Raw genomic sequence first — 18,565 nt, 5'->3', positions numbered from 1 at the left:
GAGGTTTAGAACATGCATTTTACTAAAACTTGTATCACCTGACAAACACCACATGAAGAAGCCAGACTCCAGACCCTACCCACATTATTCTGTCCACATGGATAAGTGGAAGGCCAGTGCAGATCTGACCCACTAACTCATCTCTCTGGAATTTGTTAAATCAATATATATATATATATATAAAATATACACATATATACATATAAATATATATACATACTGACAGCAATTTTCCCTCTCATTCTTAAAATTTGACACCCAATTCAATTCCCACAAAAATAATTGAACAATGCCTCCATATATTCCATCAAAATCCCTTCTGCAACTCTAGTAGTGTTCCCTTCAAGAACCAAAAAAAGCAGCAAACTTTGAATATAATATTTTAGTTTGCACCCAACAAAAAAAATCATCTTATGAGTTCAATTAAATAATCTTTTTATAAGATTTTTAAGCTTTGGTTGATTGAGTAGAAGAAATCAATAATCTGTGGTGGTGCAAATGTCTAATAAGGAGGCTGTGCAGACTTTAAAAGATGATAAACAAGAGCTGCAGAAGCAGTTAGGATGCATGAATGGGATTTTCCAGATCTTTGACCGGCGGTACCTTCTTGGTCTACGCCGCCACGGCCATAACCAGAAGAGAATACCACCAGGTATGACTATTTTAGTTCAATTTATTTGGGGGTGTTTTATTGGAAACAGGTTATTTTATATGCAAATCAAGTAAACAGTAGCAATCCAAAACCACTTATTGTTGTATCGAAACGTAATACAGATATAAACAGCAATCTAATATAGTACAAATAGAAAGTAACAGAAAGATGAATTTGGGATACCCATTAATGATTTGCAAGATAGTTGCAACTTGCAAGATATTTATATGATAGCAACATGTATCATGATTATCATGTAGAATTACAAAGTGCACAAAAAAACAATAGGTTCACTAGTGCATCTGACTAGCATAGCTTATAAGATTTTAGAAGTTCCTAAAAACTATATGTTCTTCATGTGTGCATTAATTACCATATGTGCATACAATCATTATATATTACTTCTTGTTTCAATGTCTTAACCATTTCCCAATCTCTATGCAGCTCAAAGTGACAATGGTGAAAAAGAGGTCACGAATGATAAGGTATACACCAAACTCGTAATTTCTTGCAAAATAACCATTTTTCATATCTTTATCTTCTTTTTACATTTTAGCAAGTATAACACTAGCAGAAATACTAACCTGTACCTGATTTTTTCATTTGCAGGAAAACTCCCCAAAGGCGGTCTCAAAAGAGAAGGAAAGAGTCTCCATTGAACTACCAAGAAACTCGCTTTCATCTTCTAGCTCGTCTACCGTCATGTCATCATTAGATTATAGCAAAAGGGTTCAAACAGAAGTATCATCTTCTTGCCAAAGTATCATCTCTGAATCCTCTTCATCTCCATTTTTACACAGAAGAAAACCAAGTTTGACTATACAGTCACCCGATATCAGAGATGTAGTCAAAGATTTAATGACCAGAGAACCCCGTGTGGTATCAATTAAACCTGCAGCCAAAGATGAGCAAGTGGGGACCGCAATGAAGCATATCGACTCCCCAAGGCCATTCCTGCCTCAAAAACCTGTTCAATATGACAGGATTGATCGAAACCTGAAGGAATTGAAGGAAAAAGCACGGTTTTCGTGTGACGGACGAGAATCGCGGTATCAGTCAAAACCCATTATGAAGATCAAAGAGCTTCCAAGGTTATCACTGGACAGCAGACAAGGGCATATCAGTAATTCTGCCAATGATCCAATAAGTAACAAGCGACCATCAAGTGTTGTGGCAAGATTGATGGGGTTGGAAGCATTAACAAACACCACTGATGAAAGCAAAACCTTGAAAACGAGCACGTGCTTGGATAAAGAACCGGTCTTGAATTCAAGAACATCAAGAAAAGAGGATAAGTTAAAGCCTGACTGCACTTCTGTTTCCCCAAAGGTTCAAAAACCACAAAGGGGAGTCAAAGTCAGTCATGCAATTACAAGAATACCCCTGGAAACGGCTCCATGGAAGCAGGAAGGCGGTGGTCGGGGCCCACAGAAGCCAACATTCAAGATTAAGGAAAGGCCATCACGAGAACGGGCGTCTCGGACAATTTATGATGAGATTGAGAAAAGGTTGACCGAAGATGAGTATAAAACAGCTGGGAAGGATCTCAGAGCCCTTAAGCAGATTCTAGAAGCAATGCAGAAGGCGAAAAAAAGGTTAGAGAACAAAGAACCAGAAAGTCAAACAGTTGACCAACCAGTTTCCCCCACCATAAGTCAGCGAAAGGTCAAACACGCAGATGCAAGAAAAGAATCGGTTGGTAGGAATCGGTTGAAAGATCCGGCTCTAAGAGAAAGGAAGATAATGAGTAGACCACTGTCACCTTCAAATCTTACCGAACATTTTGGTCCTGTGAGCCCAAGACTGCAGAGATCAAAGAACAGTATCCATGGGCCATCATCTGACTGGACCAGGCCCAAGAAGCAATCCGGGATGCATCGAACGACACTGGGCTCAGCAAACAGAAGGCTGAAGCCAAAATCCATGGATCCACTGCAAGACAGTAGTGAAACAAGAAATTTGAGTCAACAAAGTGATACAATTTCCTTCCAATCAAATGATTCAGAAGTCATGAGCGCTGAGTGGGCCGAAGAGGTCAACAGCCCGTTTCGGCCCGTGGATAACCACAGGGTAAGTGATGCACTTAAATCTGTTTTAACTGACACAAATTTACACGCGCACACACTCACTAAGTGCAGTCATTTGAGTTAATATTACCTATCTTCAACAGAGTAATATCACAGAAAGGTTGACTGAAGAAAAGTCAACAGTTGACCATGCCAAGCATACCATGGAACAACCCAGCCCAGTCTCTGTTCTTGATGCATTCTACACAGAAGACACACCATCACCAGTAAAGAAAAAATCTAATGCTTTTAACGGTACATATATTAAATTATTAATCTATTTATCTACATACCTTATTTCCAATACCAATTATTAATCTTGTCATCTTTATTTCGTTTCAGATGTTGAGAATGTACACTTTGAAGAAGCACAAGATCAGTATTCTGAGTTCAATACAATGAAACTAGAAAACATAAAGAACTTAGTTCATCAGATTGAATTATTGAACACAAACACAGCAGTAGAATCTTCACGTGAGAGTGAAATCGGAGATCATGTATATGTAGAAGAGATCATATTAGCCTCGGGATGCTTAAAAGATCTGGACCGTACAACCCTGATAGTCCAGCTTCATCCAACTGTCAGTTTGATCAACCCTGGTTTGTTCCATGTTTTAGAGAAAACTAAAGCATACACAGAGCCTACAGATGATGGATATAACAAAAGTTTCATGAGATCAAAAATCAGAAGAAAGATGATATTTGATACCGTGAATGATGTCGTTAGTCATGAATTAGCCATGTTAGGGCCTTTAGGGCCACATAAAGGAAGGATTCTGAATGGAGATAAGTTACTGAAACAATTATGCTCGGGAATAGACGATCTGCAGAATAAATCAGAAATAGGCATATACGATGAAGAAGATGAAGTTACTAATATCATAAATGCAGATGTGAATAAAAGGTCACAAGATTGGGATGATCATTGTCATCAGGTTCCGGGTGTGGTGTTGGATATAGAGCGTTTAATTTTTAAAGATTTGATTAGTGAGGTGGTGAACTTTCAAGTAACGAGTCTGCAGGATTGGTCAGTAAGGCCTCATTGTAGACGATTATTAACCATGTAGAAGTTGAAATGTTTGCTTGCTTTAGAAGCATAATTTTAGATTAGTGAAAGCGTGTATCTGCAAAGCGAAAGCTTATTTGAAGGCATATAATTTATAATACATACTAACTGCGTTTATATATATCTTATTTGCTTCAAATCATTAGTTGAATATATATTGTGACATTATTGGTGAAAGATGTTCAAAACTAGTTAATACAATTTCAATGCAAGTAATTTTGTATTTAATATTAGAAGTGCATTGTTATAAACCGTAACATCTGCTTAAAGCAACGAATTACTTTTATGAACATATGCCGTCATTTCAACCATCTAATTGGCTATCAAGTAAATTGGCAAGAAAAGTACAGAATGGTAATCTCAAAGAATCATAACTGTCTAGAACTCATAACCGGAGAGTATCAGTCTATCAGAAGCACCTACAAAACCTTGTAGCTAGGTCTCTCTAAATTGCTCGATGCTCGATTGAAAAATGCTAGTTCAACTTCGGCTCGGTTTGTAAAGGAGCCAAGCACGAGCAAAGGTACGCTTGCTCATTGTCGAAACATGAAATGAATCTGACCTGATCCATGACGATGTTTCCACGGATTTCGAGATGAACGAACCACGTCTTGATCTTCTTCTCCGGTTGCTTGAGATCTGCAATGGCTTTTTGGGGGTGTGGAGGTGACTGCTAAGAAATCTCAAGGATCTCTTGTTTACAGACACAAAAATATGGTGGTGGCTCTTATTGAGCATGACCCCTTAATAAGGAGGTGGAGACCTCCTTATATAGAGAGCCTCATGGCCACCATCATGGTACCCTAATGGGCCTAGGCCAGTTAGGGTTACCTCCACAAAACCCCCTCAGCCCAATAACATTGTATTAGTCCATATAATAAAATAAGCCAAACATAATAAATTTAGGGTCGTAAAACCGGGTTTAGTACCGTACCCCTACAAGCCCCCCAAGTCCAGCGTTGCTCCTAGGCGCGCAAGCGTTTAGGTGGAGCGCTGGACTTTATGAGGTGTGTTAGGACATGAGGCGGTTTTTTCCCTTTTCTTCGGCCTTGTCTTTATTGTCTTTGAGTTTTGGGAGGTTTTCTTCATGATGGTGACATGTTATGGTCCTTATGATAGTGATGGTGCACTAGCATGAATAAGATATATCACACATCATAACAATAGTGGCGCGGGGCCTGATAAAAGATAGAGTGCGCGTTTCGATAATAATGTAACATAACTTGCGCGCGAGGCAGCTTACGAGCTATGAGAATAATAAAGCTTGCGCGCGAGGCAGCTTACGAGCTATAAGAATAATAAAGCCTGCGCGGGAGGCGACTTACGAGCTATGAGAATAATAAAGCCTGCGCGCGAGGCGACTTACGAATCTATGAGAATAATAAAGCCTGCGCGCGAGGCGACTTACGGATCTATGAGAATAATAAAGCCTGCGCGCGAGGCGACTTACGGATCTAGGAGAATAATAAAGCCTGCGCGCGAGGCGACTTACGGATCTAGGAGAATAATAAAGCCTGCGCGCGAGGCGACTTACGAGCTATGAGAATAATTAAGCCTGCGCGCGCGAGGCGACTTACGAGCTATAAGAATAATAAAGCCTGCGCGCGAGGCGACTTACGGATCTATGAGAATAATAAAGCCTGCGCGCGAGGCGACTTACGAGCTATGAGAATAATAAAGCCTGCGCGCGAGGCGACTTACGGATCTATGAGAATAATAAAGCCTGCGCGCGAGGCGACTTACGAGCTATGAGAATAATAAAGCCTGCGCGCGAGGCGACTTACGGATCTATGAGAATAATAAAGCCTGCGCGCGAGGCGACTTACGAGCTATAAGAATAATAAAGCCTGCGCGCGAGGCGACTTACGGACTATAAGAATAATTAAGCTGGCGCGTGGCCATGTGGGATATTATTAGGCTCCCGACCTTTAAGTTTGGCGCGTGTGATATGCGCCATGCGCAGATGTTTCATGCGCGGATGTGATATGCGTGAGCATATGTGATGCGTGAGCATACGTGATGCGTGAGCATATGCGTGAGCATACGTGATGCGTGAGCATATGATATGCGCCACGCGCATAGGTTTTGGCTTTGTGTCTTCATGACATCCTGATTTTAAGCCTCGTCTATATTTTGTGGGTTGACCCGCCTCGCTCGATGTAGGGCGGGTGCATACCCCCTTCAAGCCCCCCAGTCTAATGTGTCTTGTCTCGCGCGAGCGAGATAAGATAGATATTAGACAAGTTTGCTTTTTCAATAGGGCTTGTTTTTTCTTTTTCTTTTCTTGCACGCGCGTTGCGCGTGATTCCATCCCTCTGGTGAAAACGAATCGTCAATGCACGTGGTTGGTTGGTGTTGGATCACGGTGGTGCGGTGCTCAGTGCTAGTGCGCATGAGTGACGGCGCGCTGCTGCTTCAGGGCGATGTATTGAATCGTGGTGGCGCATGCGTGGTGGCGATGTATTGAATCGCGGTGGCGCATGCGTGATGGCGGTACATCGAACCATGGCGGCGCATGCACGATGGCGCGCGCGTGTGCTTGTTGAATATAAGGTATGCTTACATGTTGAAATTTGAACAAGGTTGTAAGGAATTTATTAAGTACTCCTTAATAGTTGTCATATTTCAGGCTATTTTGCGATATTTTGAATATGCTGACACGTGTCTTGGCATTTCGTTATTCCTCTTTTGCGCGACGTTATCATGCACTTATTATAGGGAATTATGAATGAGTTCTTTAGCCTTTTGCGCGTCAGTATGTGTTATATCCATAATAATCCCATGCGCGGCCCCGACCTGAAACCTCAACAACTATGTTTTGGCATGTGCTTTGCCTTAGTTGTGCTTAGGTATGTTATGGTCGAGCCGCGCAATACGCGGGATGGATGCTTTGAGTAATTTGAGCTAAGGCTCATATTATTGGGCTAAGGCCCTGACGTTTTAGAGTTAAAACTCGTCAACGCGTTTGAGCTTGAAGCTCGCGCATGTATGTTTTACTTCGTTTTATTTTTAGTTTGATGTCAATATAATGTTGTCATATTGCTCAAATTAATAAAAGGAAGTGTGAAACATGTATGCAAAGATCAAAATCAGGCTTGCACATGCATGGCGGCGGAGTCGTGACTCGCGGGCGAGCATGCATGGTGGCGAAGCTTGCTCCTTGGCAGTGCGCATGCATGGCGGCGGAGCGGTGACTCGCGGGCGCGCATGTATGGCGGCTAGTCTTTTGCGCAAAACCCACATGATGGTTTCCGCATGGTGAGAATTCGCTGGCGCGCGTGCATGGCGACGGGAGTCTCCGTAATCTAGATTGTAATTTTAAACCTAAAATCCAGGTCTGTAATCCAGATCTAGATCTGTAAATCAGATCTAGATAGATCTGAAGCTCGGAGCAGAGAGAATTTAAAACCGTCACAGATCTGGAGGTTTGATCATCCGAATCAGGTAGTTTCTTTTTTGGATCTACAAATCCTTTTCAGCTTCATTTTTGCACAGATCTGGAAGCCTCTTTTAGATCTATGGATCTTTTTGAGCTTTAATAGAACAAGTCTTGAAGCCTCTTTCTGTAAACTTCTAGATCTGGGTTTTTCTTGGGAGAGATCTGAGGACCGAGACGAAAAATCGAAGGGTAGTTCGTTGCCGTCCCACGGATGGCGCCAATGTCGAAACATGAAATGAATCTGACCTGATCCATGACGATGTTTCCACGGATTTCGAGATGAACGAACCACGTCTTGATCTTCTTCTCCGGTTGCTTGAGATCTGCAATGGCTTTTTGGGGGTGTGGAGGTGACTGCTAAGAAATTTAGGGTCGTAAAACCGGGTTTAGTACCATACCCCTACACTCATTTGGCTAGAATTAATTTTTTAATATAATACCAGTATCTACATTTCTATATAGTATAAAACTACTAGTCTGGTCACTACCTAATTGCCTAAGTTCTAAAAAATGTAGATTTCTTAGCAGTCACCTCCACACCCCCAAAAAGCCATTGCAGATCTCAAGCAACCGGAGAAGAAGATCAAGACGTGGTTCGTTCATCTTGAAATCCGTGGAAACATCGTCATGGATCAGGTCAGATTCATTTCATGTTTCGACAGTGCCGAACACGAGCAAAGCCTCGCTTGATTCAGCTCGGCTCGTGAACAGCCCTAGTCCAAATGTTTCAGACTAATTTGCATAGAAACTGCTTGTTATATCATCAGACATGTCATGGCAATTTTCATCCTCATCTTCAAACTAGACTCAGTTCTTCTTGAATTTGTTCATGTAAGCAAATTCATATCACAGTATTTGAACATGTTAAAATGTATTAAACTAATCTATTGAAGCAATTAACGAAAAGCACAATTACTAAACAGCTCATGGACAAATTAAGGTTATCGTAATTGACGTCTACAAATGAAGATATTAGGCTTACAGTATAAGCAATACGTGAACTTACCGATTGTACGTATACATTAGGGTTTCCACGATTCAACAGCGAAATGAGACACCAAACACTTCAATTCGAATTTTACTGACAACGAATCCAGTAAAACCTCAGATAAGTGGAGAGACAAATTGAACATGGCCAAACTTGTATAGCATATTTGCTTCCGTAGCATAGTCGTAGTGCGTTCGCTTCGTAAGCGAAAGGTCGCGAGTTCGATCCTCTCCGGGAGCTATGTGTTTTTACAACTTCTAGCTAAACCTAAATTTATGGTATTCACACAGCTCATATCAGCCTTGATTATATGTGGCTTAAAAATATTCAGATAAGCTAATTGCACATAGTACGGATAATGGACCTAACACTGAGTACCTCTCTTTAACGCTCATCCTTCGTTCTTTTTAACTTCATACTTAATTGTAAACCTATGATAAAAGAGTTGAGATGCGAAAGTAGCTAGGGGAGTGATCAGCGTTGGAGCATGGGTGTTAGTCTAGACTTCAAGTTCGGTAATCTTAAATCAAGGAAATGAACTTGTAATAGTTCCAAATAAGTATGATCTTTGAATCACATAATTTTGTGCTAGTTGATTAATTAAGAGTGTTGGTAAAGTTATTCATGTAAGTATTAGAAAACATGAATAATAATAAACCTATGAACGAACCTGTTATAGCAGGAAGAATAGTAGCCGTAGCAGGGTATGATATAGTCGACATGTTTATCATCTTAATCGAGTTCCACTTTAGGATATATAGTTAATGATGGTGTTAGGGTTCTTGAGGGAAACCCGATTTTAGAAGAGATGAGGCACACAAATTTCTAATGTGTGTGAGATTATATTATGATTTTAATTTATTCTCTTATATATATACACCTAAGGGGAATATGGCCCATCAACAATTAGTCAATTACCAAACTAATATATGATAAGGTATAGTTTATATTTTGATCTAATATTATACAAATGATTATAATGGCCACCTATAAATAAATAGATATTAATTTTATTCTTACAAAGAGTCATTCAACGTTGCTAATGTGTTGTGACTTCGAGTTTAGTCATCGATTAGTTTGGTCAGTATCAATTAAATAACAAACTTAAAAGTCCATATGGTGTCAGTTCAACTAGTATAATTATTTAGGGAATTCTTTGCACAATCTTTCTGAATCAAGCAAGTGCTTTCAGATTGAAGTATTTTGGCATCAATGTGCATAAAAATTAGCGACTTTATAGCTGATATATTTCGCTAATTGACCGCACTTTCAGCAAAGAAAACATCAAGAAACCATACTCATAAACCATCATGTGTCCACCACAAACTGAATGTTTCAGTTCAGTCACCCCATGAGGAAACTTTAGATTTGGCGTTGGAAGAGGAGATCTTTAACTCATGAGGAAACTTTACATTCGGCAGCATGTTTGAATATGCTGCTGCATGTGAGGGTGAACAAAGTTAACATTCAATGCATGATTCATCCGGAATTTTTTCGGTTGCGTCTATGAAGAAGTTGTTGTCCGATTCCTCCAACTCTCCCGTCTCGTTTGTCATGAAGTGGAATAGTTGGATTCCTAAAAAAGTTAACATTCATGCTTGGAGGGCCGAAATGGAGAGGATTTCGTCTCTAAAAGCGCTTTCAAAAAGAAACATTGAAGTGGGATCGATGAAGTGTAGATTGTGTGGGAAGCATGAGAAAACAAGTGAGCATCTCTTTACGTCTTGCTTCGCTGCCTCGGTGGTTTGGCAAGGAGTTGGTACTTTGTGTCATCTACCTCCTATCTATGCTTTCTCGGTGCCGATCTCCTCAAAGTTCATGAAACGAGTGATTTGGGCCATCTCAAAAGTAAGGTGTTATATAGTATTGTTCTAGCCGCTTGGTGGTGTATTTGAAAGGCAAGAAAAAAATCTCATCTTCCCCAACAAACCTGTTTGCTTATCTAAAATAATGGAGGATATAAAATCGTTGGGTTATCTATGGATCAAGAATCGTTCTCCTCTTAAAAGCATTAGATGGATTGATTGATGTAATTTTATGTTGTAATCATTTCTTGGTCGTGTATTGATTTCTAGCGCCTCGCTAGTTGTTTTAATGAAATTTGCCATTCAAAAAAAAGTTCAGTCACCCAATTTTACCATTGTGGAAAGGGGGCACATGAATGCAACCAAGGCAAGACTTTTACAACTTTCTAAATATAAATGTTGCTAAAAAGCCAGGTGATTTATGCTTTTTTTTAGCAAGGAGAAGCAGATAAAACATGGACACAGATACATATGTCTTAACGGCAAGATTTGAATCTACTGTTGATACTGTTTCATTCATTTCTTGTAAAATCGGTTTGGGAACTGGAACTCGATGAACTTATTGGCTCAAACATGCGATATGAAGTCAGGTTTGGAATGAAATCTTTATATCATATATTCAAGATTCAAAGGAAAACAATGACTGAAATATATCCAAACAAGCCCGGCAGGCCATCTGAACAGAAAAAGAATTCGATCAAGATTTATAAACTTTTATATAATTTTAAAAAAATGGTTCAAGATTTCAACTTTTATAAACCCTTTCCAGCCCCATCAAAATTCATCAACTTTGAACAGCACCCAAATCTTGAAACTTTGAAGCTTGAATCTGCACTACCTCATATTAATGGAAACAACCCACAAAAAAAAAGAATCAATCTTGAACATTTACCTTGAATTGTTGATTTTTAGCATACGAATTATGATGATGGCAAGAGAGAAGATGACTTGAAAGATTTAGTTCTAGCAACAAGTCTTTTGGAGACTGGAGACATCATCATATCTGATCGGTTGGACTTTTATACCTACTCAAAAACATGTACACAAGCAAAACTCAAATTTTATAACCCGGCCAAAAGTATTAGAATTCAAGTATTAATTAATCACTTACATCTCCAGAAATTTGAATGCTTTGGAGACGGTAAGACGATCAGGGGTGGCGGATGGAGTTGGGGAATTCATTTGAACCTGAGGTGTATGGGGAGAGTTTTGATCCATGGTTAGAGATGGTGCTTTGTAAAGTTTTATGATCAGAATGCTGGTTTTTGGTTGGGATGTGATCCTCATACACTACCCTCATATGCCTATGCGGCTCGTATAGGCCTATACGACCGACCGTATAGGCTACACATGACTGACAATGGGACAAAAAAAACAGTTTTTTTCAACCTATACGACCGTATAGACCTACACGAGCCGTATAGGTGTTAAATGGCTCGTATTACTACCTGACACACCATAAAACCTATACGGTCGTATAGGGCCGGCTATACAACCGTATAGAAAACTTTTGCCAAATGTTTGGGGTGCACATTTATTTTTATGTATGTGGACCAGATGTTAATCAGTATGTTTTGGTCATATGTTTTCTTGTTTGCTTAATCATTGATTGATTATTGTGTATAGACTATTATTAAATGTAACACAATATAATCTTAAATAAATGTTCTTGGGTACAACTACAAATTATTTAGCCGAGTATGTTATGTAAATGTTAATAAATAATTTATTCTATTCTAAAATATCATATTTAGCCAAGTATGTAGCGTACTTAATACATTAAAATGTAAGATATTAACGTATTAATATTTAAAATTGTGTCCAAAAACTTGTCTATACGCCCGTATAGGTCTATACGGTATTAACGTATTAATATTTAAAAATGTGTCCAAAAACTTGTCTATACGCCCGTATAGCCCTATACGGCCCGTATAGGGCTATACGAGTCACTGCAAACAATGACCAACAAGTTCCGACACAAACTGACATGATTCAGGTGCTATACGACCGTATAGCCTTATACGAGCCGTATAGGAAAAAAATGGTGTGTGAGGATCCAAGATGGTGTGGGAGGATCCTAAGCCTTTTGGTTTTGTCGATGTGGAAGAAGATAAAGTGGTGGGAATAAAACGACCGTTGGTACTTGCTACAACAAATTAGTGGTTAATTAACGGCTCAAATGGGCGGGCCATGGTGTAACACCTTGCTAGTGTTTTTCAATAATTTTTCTTTTTGTTGTCGTTAAAAAAATAAATATTTTAGACTTTCTCCATCATGGTGGTTCTTCAACTATGCGGAGTTTCTGTAGAGAAAAGAGCCCAAGGTCTTCATCGGTTTAAAATAAGAGTCCCTAGCTACAGATACTACTTAAAGAAGAGAGCATTTTTGTGATAAACGGTGTGAAGGTCCTTCGAGGTCTTTGCTTAGTAGAACTTTGACCGGAAAAATCCACTATAGTTTTGGTTTAACGCAATGAACCACGGACTAATAGATATTGTTCGTATATGGAGCACTGACTAGAACACTTTAACAGACTTTCATTAACTAATTAAGTTATAGTTTTATTTAGGTATCAAGATTTTTAGGTACAATTTTAAATTCTTGAAGGCCCATTAATAATTTTAATAGCGGGCGAGAACTTGCCAAATTCAAGAAAAACACAAAAACTTTGGAGAAAATAAATAGTTTACACTTTAAGTGAACACTTCTACCGACATTTCCAATAATTTAGGGATCCACAATATCATTTCTCACACTTTAATAGAAAATTATATTATTAACTTATTTTAGCAACAACAATATAATAATAATAATGCAAATTAAAAATAAATAATCTCACCTTTCGTGAATTGGCTGATAATCATCTCACCTTTAAAAATCACCAATAACTATAATTGACCTCCGTTGAAAAACTGAGTTTCAAACCGATGTTTTAGGGTTTTTAATCGGAATAATAATAAGAGTCGATTGATGTAAAACTTATCTCGAAATGGTGATTCAAACGGCTTGATTTTGATTAATTGGTAATTCAAACGTCCGAATTGGTTGGTGTGTTTGTTATAGAAAGGGAAGAAAACGTAGAAATAGTTGGGTATAGAGGATATAGTTGTCAGGTTGTGAACAATGGATCAGTGGATCCTTATATTTGGGGAACTATTGTAACATTCATGAAATTATTCGAGATTTTGATGGAGAACCCCAATATAAGAAAAAACTATAATTCCTAATTTTTAATCCAACCTCTCTTCTTCCCAACACCATATACTCCTTGATCCACCATTTAGATACCTAACACTTTACTAGCCTCCTTCTGCTGCCGTTCAATCCCTGATTTTCAGGTCACTGAATCTTAATGTTGAACGTTTACCTGATCCTTTACTATTTGTTATGAATTTAGGCGTTTTTACGCGTTAGATGCAGCATATGTTTTTTTTTCCGTTATGGTGTGCGTATACATGATTTGACTTGTCTAATTGTATACCTGTGGCAATTTCCATTATCTGAAATGAAGAATAATTCATGCGTCATATTTAAGTCTAATGTTTTTGCTTACAGATTCAGATACTTTTATGAAAACCGTATTGAAACGGTTAAAGTGGCAAGCTTAATTAGGATTTAATTAATAGTTTGAAAGTTTAGATTTATCTGCTTAGTTTATGAATGTTTATCTAGTTTGTTTGAATGTGAGTTTGAGGTTCATATGGTTAGGGTCATTGTAAGTGTGTCAAGTATTATATTATAATAAACAGAAAGAGTCATCTTGGTTGAGATCAAATTCCGTGTTCATGTTGTACGGCCTCATTTCCAGCAAAAGCCACGTCGTTGAAACCTAACTATTCTTTTCAGCTAGCGTAGCTTAATAGAATAACTTGTGGATAATTACTCTGCGAAAAGTGATATTGTGATGCAACCATGAGCTTTTCTGATTGGGAAGAAATTAATGTCTGTTATGTGTTTAATAAATTAATACTTAATTAGTGTCAGTGATCTGCCTATATTTGGATACCGTTTATGTGTGGCTGTTTCATGTGATGGCCTTGGGTTTGAAGTTTGATTCTGTTTTAGGATGTTTAGTTTTTGATGAATTGGCACTCGTAGTAATATTTGTTTGTTGCTATTCTAAGCTTTGTTATAATTAGTTATTCTGTTGACAGGGATAAATGGCTGCAATCTCAGTAACCGATGTCGCCTTCAGGACACTTCCACACCACCCCTTTATTTCCTCAAGCAGTCACAGGTCTAATTTGCATGTTCATCACAAGAAATATTCACTGACCTGTAGAAAGCACTCCAACAGTAAAAGGTTTATATTTTTAAGTTACAGCTTTACTTTTTTACATTTTTTGTTTTGACCTGTCAGTTAGAATCATGCATGTGGTTTTTGCAGAAAGATCTTACAAAAAAGTGACTACCTGCGCAATTCAAGGGCTGCAGTGTGCTGTAGTGCGGTATGTTAATATCATTATATGCTATACTTCTTTACTGTTGTGAAAAATGTGGTGCAATGCATTAAATTGGCATCGATTACATAAAACAAGTATTGGAAGTATCAATGTCAATGATCCTGTCAGTTTAATGGAGATAGAAAGCTAATCTGCACAACTGAAATCCAATATTATTCTGTGTTTATTTTCTTACAGGGTGATTCTGGCGACGCTTCTATAGATAATACCATACTAGAACTCGATGAAGATGACTTAATCACCGCTAAACAAGCACTTTATGAGGCAATATCCAGACAAGAAGCCTTAGAAAAGGAAAGACATCAACTACTTGAGGAGTTGGCTACATCTAAGCTTAAGCAACAAGAACTTTTGTCAATACTTACACAAAACAAGAAAATGACAATCCCGGAACTTGCACAACCTGTGGATGAAGATGAGATGACTGTCAATGGTGGAAGATTAGCCCTGGTAGTTGATGATAATTCTCAGAAATCAAAACTGATTAATGACGGCCCACGTAGAGAAATACCAGATTGGATGGCTCGAAGGATAGGCTCTGTTCGCCCTAAGTTCCCTCCTAGAAAGATCAACTTTTCTGAAGTCAACACATCAAACTTTAAGTCTTTGGAGTTGCCTAATCTTGCTGAAGTATGGTCAATTGCACAAGCAAAACCAAAAGATGGAGACACATTAACTAATCATGTAATTGAGAAAGAAGTAATTCAAAAGAAACGTAAGGCTTTAGAACGTGCTCTGCAGCGGAAGACAAGTCAATGGCAGGAGACTCCAGAAGAAGTCAAATTAGGTGTTTTTTTTATTTCATCATTTAGCTTTACTAAACCGTTCTTTCTTCTCTATTATGTATAATTTTAGTTATTCTTTATGTCACACAGAGCCAGGAACTGGCACAGGACGTGAGATTGTGGTTAGTATCTTGGTTTAGACTTACTACAATTTTTATTTCTTTAAATGCATATCTTATAAATCTTTGAATTATGAAGTTTCAAGGTTTTAATTGGGAAAGCTGTAGAAAAAAGTGGTACCAGGATTTGGCTCCAAAAGCTTCAGATTTATCTAAATGTGGGATAACAGCAGTGTGGTTACCTCCACCAACTGAATCTGTTGCTCCACAAGGTCTTCATTACTTAATTATCCTTTTTTTTTCATTATTTTCATTCTTTTTTTTGCCCAAAATGAATTGAATTAAAAAGATTAATGACTCCAGGGTATATGCCTTCTGATCTCTACAACTTGAACTCTGCATATGGTACTCAGGATGAGCTGAAGTATTGCATAGAGGAGATGCACAACCACCATCTTTTGGTATAATTCTGAAACAAAATAAACAAAAGCTCATATAGATGATAAAAACATTGTAGCAACCAAAAAAAATCTTTTTTCTATATATCCATCGATCTTTTTGGGTTGACTTGTTAAAATCATAAGTTCAGCAACCGTTTCTTTATCCTTTTTTGGAGATTGATATATTTGTTTCATGTTTTGCAGGTATTGGGTGATGTTGTACTAAATCATCGATGTGCTCATAAACAGGTGAACTACCTATTGATATTGCTTATTTTCAGTTGTTTTGTTTAGACATAACATCTCATTGTATAATTCTGGTGCTTTATATTGATGCCAGAGTGAAAATGGAGTATGGAATATATTTGGTGGGAAGCTTGCATGGGGACCTGACGCAATTGTTTGTGATGACCCAAATTTCCAGGGTCGTGGAAATCCTTCAAGTGGTATGGATATAATCATTTACAGCACTTATATGTATTTATATTTGTATCACTTCCTTTGCTCATGTTATGAATTGCAGGTGACATATTTCATGCAGCACCAAACATTGATCATTCTCAGGATTTTGTAAGAAATGATGTAAAAGAGTGGCTGAATTGGCTCAAGAGCAATATTGGTTATGATGGCTGGCGCCTTGACTTTGTAAGGTGAATGTTTAAAGTCGATCTATTATTATTATTGTTATTGTTATTGTTATTGTTATTGTTATTGTTATTGTTATTCTTATTCTTATTCTTATTATTATTATTGTTATTGTTATTGTTATTGTTATTGTTGTTGTTGTTATTATTATTATATTATTATATTATTATTATTATATCTGTAATTTCTTGCTTTTACCTATAATACACACAATTTTTTAGTAATCCTATTAAAGATGAATAATTTTGAGTGGCAGAGGATTTTCAGGTGGATATGTGAAAGAATACATTGAAGCTTCAAATCCCGCATTTGCCATTGGAGAATATTGGGATAGTCTAGCTTACGAAGGTGGTAATCTATGCTACAACCAAGGTAAAAGAAAACATAAAACTTAATGCTAATCATGTTTGATTAGTGAGTTGACTTCATATTTATTCGACATTAAATCACCCTTAATAGACGGTTTTGATTGTATGTTCTCAGATGCACATCGTCAACGTGTGATTAACTGGATCAACGCCACTGGTGGTACTTCGTCTGCATTTGATGTCACAACAAAGGTAAGCCATTTGTTATTACATAAATCCTATGAAAAATAGCACAACTGTAATAGTTATTGTACTCTGCAGGGAATACTTCATGCCGCATTGCATAACCAATACTGGAGATTAATAGATCCAAATGGAAAACCAACAGGGGTAATGGGATGGTGGCCCTCACGTGCTGTCACTTTCGTGGAAAATCATGATACCGGGTCAACACAGGTCCACTCTTAATCTTCATGTTTGGGCCAATGGCTATATTTTAATCATATGATAGCTTAAAATGTAAATTAACAATTTTGTTACAGGGTCATTGGCCATTCCCACGAGATAAGCTTATGCAAGGATATGCATACATCTTAACCCATCCCGGGACGGTAATCTCGTGCTTTTTTAATACAAGTGGCCCATCATTTTCATTCTCATTTTTTACCACAGTGTTTGAGTTTTTTCATTCTATTTTGCAGCCTGTGGTATTTTATGACCATTTTTATGATTTTGGGCTCCGTGAGGTGATAACGGAACTAATAGAGGCTAGAAAACGGGCTGGGATCCACTGCAGAAGTCCGGTGAAGATTTACCATGCGAATAATGACGGGTATGTGGCGGGGATAGGTGATACATTAGTGATGAAGCTTGGCCAGTTTGATTGGAATCCTTCAAAGGAAATTGATTTGGATGGGAGTTGGCAAAAATTTGTTGATAAAGGGTCAGATTACCAGCTCTGGTTGAGAATGTAGTTCTTATATATATTTGTATGTATAACATTATTGCATTAAACTACTCAAATAATGTGAAAATAAACTTTAATTAAGTGAAATATAACTTGATGCTAATCTCTATAAAATTGAATACAAATGTCTTGTAAGTTGTAATCTTGTTACAAAAATGCCTTCTGTTTCAATTACTTTTATGTTTAAGAAAAAGTTTTAAAGCTGTGGAGATAATAATTACGGTCATATAAAATTGCATTTAATATTATTGTGTAGAAACTGAAAGATGTTTTCAAAACAAAATACATGATTTAATTGGAGATGCGGGGAATCGAACCCCGTGCCTCTCGCATGCAAAGCGAGCGCTCTACCATTTGAGCTACATCCCCATCTTTGCTATCTTATTTGAGGACTTTAACTAAATACATGGTGATGTTAAACTAAGTTGCTTGGTGTGACGAATCAGTATGACGCATTTATGTAGGGGGTGTTAATCAGGTATACTTGGTCGGGTTTTGTTTTAAAAAAGAAAAGGCTTACCCACAACTCGACCCTATTAAGGTTCGGGTTTTCCGGGTTCATGTTAGTTGGGTTTTGTGTTAATAGGATCGGGTTCGTCGGTTGTAATAGATATTGGGCTGCAATATATATGTTTTTTAATGATTGGGCTGTGAATTGTACTATAACGGGGCCATGTAAAAATATAAAGTTTATGAAAGACAAAAAAAAAATAAAGTTAAACAACCCAAAACCATTAATCCTTGTGAAAAATGTCACATTGGTTTTGAAAAGGCCTAATACATGCCTGTCCAATAAGGGGATTAGGGACTGCAAGCTTTAAACTCATTTTATAACTCAAAAGACAAAATAAGCTTCAACCTTTCTGTGGTCAAAGCAAAGAA

At 37.8% G+C, this 18,565-nt stretch overlaps 2 protein-coding genes and 2 non-coding genes across 4 annotated transcripts; 3 read left to right on the top strand and 1 right to left on the bottom strand.

The window, feature by feature from the left end:
• Nucleotides 1-263: 263 nt before the first annotated feature.
• On the top strand, nt 264-3,908 carry LOC143555312 (protein LONGIFOLIA 1-like). The gene is made up of 5 exons (XM_077044884.1): nt 264-652; nt 1,097-1,137; nt 1,262-2,722; nt 2,823-2,973; nt 3,061-3,908. The coding sequence occupies exons 1-5, from the start codon at nt 499-501 to the stop codon at nt 3,783-3,785; spliced, it is 2,532 nt and encodes an 843-aa protein (XP_076900999.1). The 5' UTR covers nt 264-498; the 3' UTR covers nt 3,786-3,908.
• Nucleotides 3,909-8,379: 4,471 nt separating this feature from the next.
• On the top strand, nt 8,380-8,451 carry TRNAT-CGU (transfer RNA threonine (anticodon CGU)). The gene has a single exon. It is a non-coding gene; the product is annotated as a tRNA-Thr (tRNA).
• Nucleotides 8,452-14,167: 5,716 nt separating this feature from the next.
• LOC143555306 (putative alpha-amylase 2) lies at nt 14,168-17,773 on the top strand. The gene is made up of 14 exons (XM_077044879.1): nt 14,168-14,319; nt 14,404-14,464; nt 14,657-15,266; nt 15,355-15,386; nt 15,463-15,595; nt 15,687-15,784; nt 15,968-16,012; nt 16,104-16,209; nt 16,287-16,413; nt 16,665-16,780; nt 16,892-16,968; nt 17,038-17,172; nt 17,259-17,327; nt 17,418-17,773. Exons 1-14 carry the CDS (start codon nt 14,177-14,179, stop codon nt 17,688-17,690), a joined length of 2,025 nt encoding a protein of 674 aa, XP_076900994.1. The 5' UTR covers nt 14,168-14,176; the 3' UTR covers nt 17,691-17,773.
• A 206-nt stretch (nt 17,774-17,979) lies between these two features.
• TRNAA-UGC (transfer RNA alanine (anticodon UGC)) lies at nt 17,980-18,052 on the bottom strand. Its single transcript has one exon. It is a non-coding gene; the product is annotated as a tRNA-Ala (tRNA).
• Between the last annotated feature and the right edge of the window lie 513 nt (nt 18,053-18,565).

Source organism: Bidens hawaiensis, unplaced genomic scaffold (assembly GCF_021521415.1).
Source record: "Bidens hawaiensis isolate Kalapana, Puna unplaced genomic scaffold, B.hawaiensis_p1.1 tig00018044_1, whole genome shotgun sequence".
Taxonomy (NCBI): Eukaryota; Viridiplantae; Streptophyta; class Magnoliopsida; order Asterales; family Asteraceae; genus Bidens; species Bidens hawaiensis.
Note: the sequence above shows the minus strand (reverse complement) of the source record. Positions and strands in the feature narration are given on the sequence as shown.